We start from the raw sequence: 8,023 nt of genomic DNA on the forward strand, positions 1-8,023 counted from the left end.
GCAGCAGAAGTAACAAAATGGTCACAAACCTCCACAGTATTTCCCAGGTCACATCATTCATTCTTAATTTTTAAAGAATCTAGAAACAAACTAAGCAGTCGATAACAGGCTGTTTCCAGGCAGCAGTGTTTGGTGTGGTGCTGCCCTTCTCCTCATGCTTCTCATCTTCATAGTGATTTAGAGATGGGTCTGTATGTCACTAGCGTTACATGCTTTAAATATGTAACCCTGCTGCTCACTGGGGTGTCTTTCTTCCTTTTTCTTTCTTTCTTTTTTCTTTTTTTTAAGTATTTAGCATCGATTTTAGTCTTATTTTTTTATTTATTCATTTATTTCTAGGTATAGGTCTTAGGCTGACCTGTATAGTTATGGAAGATCCTGATTATTTACATCTCCTAACTCTTTAAGCTCAAGAAAGTGAATGCATTATAGATGTTTTAATATCAGTTCTTTCTTTTGCTGTGTGTTTCTGAAACACTTCCATTGGTCGTTGACTTCAGTGTAAGTGATGTTGGAAATGCCACTGGAAGCTCCAATGAGAGGAGGTGGAGGAGAGGCATTGGCAGGAACCACTGCCAGAGTATATCTGCAGTAAAATACTTTTCACTAAATTATGTGGAGTGTTGCTTAAAGAAAAAAGAACTTCCTTTGAATGTAAAAATTGGGATTGTAGTTTGATGCTTTAGAAATTTAGTCTGCTCTTTTAGTGACCTAGGGAAACATGGGTTAAAAAATAGCATGTAGAATGAACTGTGGTATACTCATGGAAGAAGTTAAAAAAAAATGGATTAAAATGAATTTGAAAATAATTAGAGCTTAAATCCTAAGCCAGATTCATCATTAAAATGAAATGATAGGTCCTTGACCCTTGGGTGTGCTTGGAATAAACATGGAACTCAGTATTGTTTTTAAAACTATTTTGCTTTTGTAAGCTAAGACAGATGTACAAGAAAGATGCAGTTTTTATTTTGTATTGGCAGCTTCCAAATATTTAGTATCTATTTCCAAGAGTTGCAATTAGTAAAGCAACCATGGTACTGAAGTCTGCACATCCCACAGCTAATTATATTTGCAAGGTCAGAGTGAATACATATTTTCAGAAAAATAAAGGGTTATATAAATATGTGTCTTCTACTTGGCTGTTATATCACAGTTTGTTGATCTGGAGTATAATGTGTACAATTCACAAATTTGTCTGATAACAGAAAGTGGTGTGTGATTGTGTTTATTTTACTAACCAGTATATTCACAGCAATCACTTCCAAATATCTCTCCAGTAAAGATGTGTTAATTACAAAACAGACAAGGTCTTCTATTATATTAAAGCTACTAACAAGAAGACAGCAGGAATCACACATGTAAATAGCATCATCAACCCCTATTTTAGTCCTCTGTTTTGATCTGTGAGTTGCGCATAGACCAAAGGTGCTATTAAAGACTGAGTGTATGAAATAGGCAGCATTATATGAACAAAATTTATTCAACAAGAAAACAGACCTTTAACATGAATTTAACAAGCCTGAGAAATTATAAACTATCATATGCTGCAGATTCATGCAGTGATAATAAACAAAAAAAGGAAAGTAAGAGGTTTCCCTAAGCTAGCCAAACTGCTAATGGTTTTGTTATAAGCTGTCTACTGTTGCGGTGACCTCTGAAAAGTCTCAAGGCACTTGTACCAGAAAAAATTAACTGGTCAGGCTGGGAAATAGAGATTCAGTGGGTTTGCAGGGCTTCAACATGGACAGGAATTTTTTATTTTTCATCCTTCAGTGTGGAGGTTATTGTTGCTATGAGGAGGTGATTTTGATGCAGTCTTTGTTTCTTTTTTAAAATTTTGAGGTGCACAAAACAAACTGGTTTCATGTATACATATTCAAAGTGAGCCATGAAAACAGCAGAATGCTTTAAGAATGGATTACTCCTTCTTCCCCGCCTCCCTTCTGTGCCTTCATTCTTGGAGGTTCTTTGTTTAGTATGTTGCATGTTGGATTTATTTTCCTAACTGTGGAGTGACCACTTTGCTGTCATTCTGTTGCATCATTCTGTAAATACACAAACATGGGGAAACGCCCTGAGCTTAAACACACCTCTAAGTTCTCACTAGGGCTTTTTTTTGAATCTTACTGTGGTATAATTAACACCTTCTTCACCCATTGCTCATTAGTGTACTGGACATTAATGAGTCTATTTTGATAGGTTGTTCTAAAGGCAAAATCCACTTATTCTCACAGCAGAAAAGGCAATTATAAAATTGTACAGAAATTAAAATGTGGAATATATTGCCATATTTATTTTTTTATTGCATGCTAAATCTAATTTTGGTCTGCAGGTTTTTGAACATGTTAGTTTCCTCAAGACAGTTGCTATAGCGATGGCAGAAAATTCCTTTAATCTTAGTGTAATCATTTCTATTGTTGCTCAGGAACTGCCAATCTGAACATGTCATTTCATATGGGTCATAATTGACTAGTTGAACAACATTAAATTCTTAAAGCATTGTTGTAATACTCACTTTAAAAAAAAATTCAGGGTTAAAAATAGATCATGGTACCTACCTAATTATGACCTAACTGGCATTTTCATTTTCTTTTATGATATTTCACACCTGCTTTTATAATATTCCATAGAAATGACACATTTTTGCATGAAAATTGCTGTCTAATGTTTTAGTTCGAAAGCAGTTGGTATAAAAACGTATGTAAGCCTTTCATTGGGATATAATATGAAATTTCCATAGTTTGTAAAATTTTTTCCTAGAAATGATTTTTACTGAACTCCAAGAATGGAATCATAAAGCAGTTGAAACAAAACTGATGATTTGCTGTCTTATATCTACCATTAATAGTTAAAAACAGTTGTGTAGGGTTATGATTAAATACTTGGCTTTGAAGCAAAAGGAACGAATTTTGGGAACAATTCAGACCACAAGAATTGAAAGCAACATTAAAACTTACTATTATCACTATTAGGACATCTGAAGTATACAGAGACCTTATACTGTCTTGTTTAATGTGTTGGTGTCATGTTATGTTTGCTGTGACTGTAACCTTTAGACTTGTCACAGTGGGTAGAAACATTTCTTTGTGTGAGGCAGGGTCTCACCATGTAACTCCGGCTGGCTTCAACCTCTCAGAGATCTGCCTGCCTTTGCCTCCTCCACAATGCTGGGATTAAAGGCATGTACTATCGACAGGCGGTGGTGGCGCATGCCTTTAACCCCAGCACTTGGGAGGCAGAGGCAAGCCAATTTCTGTGAGTTCAAGGCCAGCCTGATCTGCAGAGTGAGTTCCAGGACAGGCTCCAAAGCTAAACAGAGAAACCCTGTCTCAAAAATAAATAAATAAATAAATAAATAAATAAATAAATAAATAAATAAATAAAGGGGGGGAGGTGCACTACCAGGCTTGGTTAAGAAGCCTTTAAGATAGCTTTTTATACCTCATTATATTGCAGTTGGTCTAACTTGAAAATAATAGTTTTTAATAATTCAGTGTACTGAAACAAGTTGTATAACTGAAAACAAATCCAGGTAATTGTGACTTTTATAAAACACTGATAGTCTCGGTTGTTAATACTTTTAAAAGTAAATCAAGAAATGCTATATTTTCAAGTCTTGTTTCAAGATTGTCTTGGAAAGAGGCAGTCTGCCTTAGTATCACATGGTTTTACCTAAAACTTCACATTCTTTTAAGTTCTTTCAAATTTAATGAAAGAACTATAAGTTACTATAAGCATGTCAGCAATATGATAGTGAGAAATAGCTGATTCTTGCTTAATCTCTTGATGTAAGAGCTAATTAACATGATACTGGGTTATGAAAGAATATATGTCTTTACAGTTTCTTTTCTGTGAACTTAGAACCATGTTATATTGTTTCTGTCTGAAAGCATGGGTGACCTTGGTAGTGGATTGGTAGTGGATTGGATGTTTAAAGCCATCAGACAAGATATAAAGTATTTCAGAGTCAGAAGAAGTAAAGGGTATCTGACTAGTAGAGAATACATGGGCAAGTGACGTGCTGGCTGCAATTTTGTTGTCATTTCAAGTACTGTGATGGCGTAATTGATGTGACAGGGCTGGGTCTTAGATGTAGTCCCTTAGCTTGTGCTCACTTTCAGTTTTTCTTTCCCTGTCATTCATTTTGACTAGGAAAATTTTAGGAAACAAGTAAGCACAACAAGGAAGGTTATTTGATGTATGCTTAGTAATGACGTGTTTTTAATAATAAAGACGCTAAGTTAATATTTTGCTGCTTCATGGAAATCACAATAATTGGTGTCACCTTACATTACAAGATAGAGGGTGGTATACTGATGGCACTATCAGCAGGAGGTTCTTTTTATTAATATTATAATTAAATGATTTTCTGGAAATAGGCCAGAAACAGATGCAAGTTGATCTTGCCTTGTCCACTGTTGCTTGGCACCATGACTTGTTTTTAAAAAGAATTGACTTGACACCTTGTTTTACAGGTTGTTATTGATGCCTTCAGACTGATCAATGCTAATATGATGGTCTTAGGACATGAACCAAGACAAACGACTTCAAATCTGGGTCACTTAAACAAGCCATCTATCCAGGTAACGACTGTATTGGTAATGGGTTAAAACTATTTTATGTTTAAATATGCTGTCATCATTGGAAGATCTAATTCTTAATCATTTTAATTTTCTTATAAGCAGTCTTTTATTGTTATTGTTTTAAAAGAACATCCCAGCTTCTTTTGAGGCTGTAAGTGTGAATTTAGCCTGTATAACAAGGACAAAACTCGTGTGTGTGTGTGTGTGTGTGTGTGTGTGTGTGTGTGTGTGTGTGTGTGTAATTTTTTTCTTGATATAGCAAGAAAAGATGAGCCAGGTGGTGGCGGTACACACCTTCAATCCCAGCACTCAGGAGGCAGAGGCAGGTGGATCTCTGTGAGTTTGAGGCCAGCCTGGTCTACACTTGTATCTAGTTAGTATCGAAGAGTGGCAGGGGCGGGTGGCAGTAGAAGTCTCGGGTGGGAACAGTTAGCTAACCTATATTGGTTTCTAAACAGTCTTCAGAGCCAAAAAAAAAAAAAAAGTAGAGGAAAAACAGGCAATGTATTTTAAGAGGTCACAAGAAACAGTTCTTAGGTAATGCTTAAGTCTTTCTACCTTTTTTTGCTTCATCCTCATGTTTGGTTAATTCTGTAAGACACATACAATCATTACTTTGGTAAGTGTGTATTTTCTTTGTGTAGTGCTGTCAACCACTGCTAGAGTAGTTGTTTGCTGTTCAGACCCTTCATACCCATTTGAGTGGTTCTTGTTTTCTTTGTTCCGTTCACGTGCTTCATTGTTTACATACAAGCCTTTATTGTCTGTAAGAAATTAGGTTAAATGTGTTTTTAAATGCACAGTCTGTGTCTGTGTAGGTAATTATTTCTCTAAAGATTAATTAATAGGACAAAAATACCATGTTTGATTGCATAGGACACTCAGGACAAAGACATTATAGTAGCTACTGCTATTCCCCCTCCGAAACCTTGTTTTGCCTCAAGGTTGTCTTTGGGGAGTTGTGGCGTTAACAGTTCACCAAGGTCTAGCCTTGGTTATCATTGGTAACTTTGTGTTTCTGGACACTTTTGCTGTTGTCATTCACTTGAACTCTTCATCACAGTGAAATGTTTTGTCTCAAAGAACTGAGGTATGTTGCTTTTGGAAAAAAATTTTTTTTTAACGAGTTGGGGGAACTACAGAGAATAATGAGTATGAAATAAGCTACCAGTGATTTTGATTGGGCACAGACAAGCCCATACTTGCATGTTCCAAGAGAATATATTATTGGGTCTGTTTAGCCCATGATAATGACCTTTCTCATACACCCCCATAGCATCATCCTGCTTCATTATTTTCTACAAAAGGTTAAATTGCATCTCACAATCTAGAATCATTGTGATTACTACATGGTATATTTCTGCCAGAAGTTTTTACTAATTGCAAGTTGCCAGCTACCTGTTGCATATTTTCCTTTTTTAAATTAAAACGCTGCCTTTTAACTTAAAAGACAGAATTGATATTGAAATCTGTTTCTTCCGTACTAATCCACTTGGTAGTATTTAATCCTGCCTTCTATCTGGAATTAAAAATGGACCTTTTGAAACAATTTTCAAGCCTTAGTTAAAAAGTGGCATTTTCCTATCATTTTAAATTTGTCTTGCGTCCCAATTAGGATCTGTAAATATATTTATTTTACAGTTTATGTAGTGCCCATCAGAATGGCATCTATGTGGGTGCTTTACAGTTTTAAGACAATTTTGACACTAAGGCTCTCAAATGGGATTAAGCCAAAAAGGGACTCACCTTAAAATAATGTAATTTTGTAAGACAAGCTAGGTAGAAAGTCCATAATAGAATTTGAATGTCTGTATGTCTGTATGTCACATATTTAAGTTGGTAATAGAAACCTTTCAGAAATTCCATGCCTTTATCTTGAAGGGAGAGTTAGCTGTGTTAAGAGGAACAAGACAACGTAGAAGTAAGTGGTCGGAGCCTGACAGCAGTCACTACTGTACACTCTGGAAGTCATTGATGGTTCCACAGTGCTGGTGTGCCTATTGTACTTAGAGATGCAGGAGAATATTGTGATCACATTGTCAACGATGTAACAGTTACGGAATATACAAGTTCTCCGTTTAGTAAGTCCATGGTTTAAAACTTGGACCTATGTGTTTATACCAAGATGTTGGATTTGATTATCTCTACGTAGTAAAATAATGGAGTTTTCCTTATCTATATTTTTTAAAACTTTCTACAGTAAAACAATATTTTTACAAAACAATATTTTATGTGTGTTTTATGTATTTTATGTGTGAGTGTTTTGCCTGCATGTATGTTTGTGAACCACATGTATGCTTGGTGCCCATGAAGGTTGGAAGAGGGCATCAGATCCCTTGGAACTGTATGTAGTTTTGTATGGTTGTGAACCACCATATGAATGCTGGGAACTGAGCCTGGTCCTCTGCAAAAATAACAGGTCCTCTTAACCTCTGAGCCATCTCTTCAGCCCCAAGAAAATAGTTTTTAAGTGCTCATGGCAGTATTGAAGTAGTTAACGGTCAACTTTATTTTCACTGTCAGGAAAGCCATTGCTCTAAGGGAGTACAAAGTGTAATACGTAAAACCGTGCTACTGGCTTCTGTACTAACACAAGAAACTACATTCGTTTGTACCTGGAACACTTGACTATTATTTTCAGTTTAGAAAAGGCAGTATTTATTTTAACAATTGAATTTTTTAAGTATCCCATTAAAAACTTGTTGGCTTTTTGGTGCTTTAGGTTCGTAAGTGATCACACTAGATTTTGGAGTGTCATCCTTTTGGACAGTTAGTAAACATTGGTGCCCCATCCATGCACTGGGCTTTCAATCTCTGAAGTGTAGCCCTCAGCGTGCTTACGTTTTGCAATAAAGTATTTGAAAACATTATTTTCACTAATTATAAAACACAGTTGTGAAACAACAGCAGTGAAACTATTATAACGGCCCTGGAATATTTTCTAGATGAGGCAGCTGAGCCCAGAAAACTGAGCTGCTTGAGTTAATTTATGCAAGAACTGCTAGGTTTTCTCATTCTTTTATATTATAGTTGGGAATTTAATTAAATAAATTTTGGCACAATTCATATGTGGCTTGTGTGATGCTTTGTTTTGTTTTGAGACAGTCTCATTATGTATCCAGGCTGACCTGGCTCCAGGTAGCCCAGAGTAGCCTCAAATCCAGAATTCTGCTTTAACTACTTGAGTGCTGGGATTACAAGCATGTGCTGTAATGCCCAGCAAACTGATTGATAAAATACCTGCTATGTCTACAGCAGATGATGTATGGAGGTTAACCATAAATACACTGGATCTGTACCTGTGGTTCTCATCCTGTAGGTTACACCTTTGCGGAGTCAAATGACCCTTTCATGGGGGTCACCTAAGACCATCCAAAAACACAGATATTTACATTGCAGTTCATAACAGTAGCAAAATTACAGTTATCAAGTAGCAAAGA

The 8,023-nt window shown here is 36.0% G+C and overlaps 1 protein-coding gene across 1 annotated transcript in view; it reads left to right on the forward strand.

Moving 5' to 3' along the window:
- Nucleotides 1-8,023, forward strand: part of Psmd14 (proteasome 26S subunit, non-ATPase 14) — an 88,510-nt gene that overhangs the window by 62,479 nt on the left and 18,008 nt on the right. Inside the window, exon 8 of the mRNA XM_028867050.2 lies at nt 4,476-4,583. Within this exon, the coding sequence (XP_028722883.1) occupies nt 4,476-4,583 (108 nt within the window). The remainder of the gene's footprint in view (nt 1-4,475; nt 4,584-8,023) is intronic.

This window comes from Peromyscus leucopus, chromosome 4 (assembly GCF_004664715.2).
Source record: "Peromyscus leucopus breed LL Stock chromosome 4, UCI_PerLeu_2.1, whole genome shotgun sequence".
Lineage (NCBI taxonomy): Eukaryota > Metazoa > Chordata > Mammalia > Rodentia > Cricetidae > Peromyscus > Peromyscus leucopus.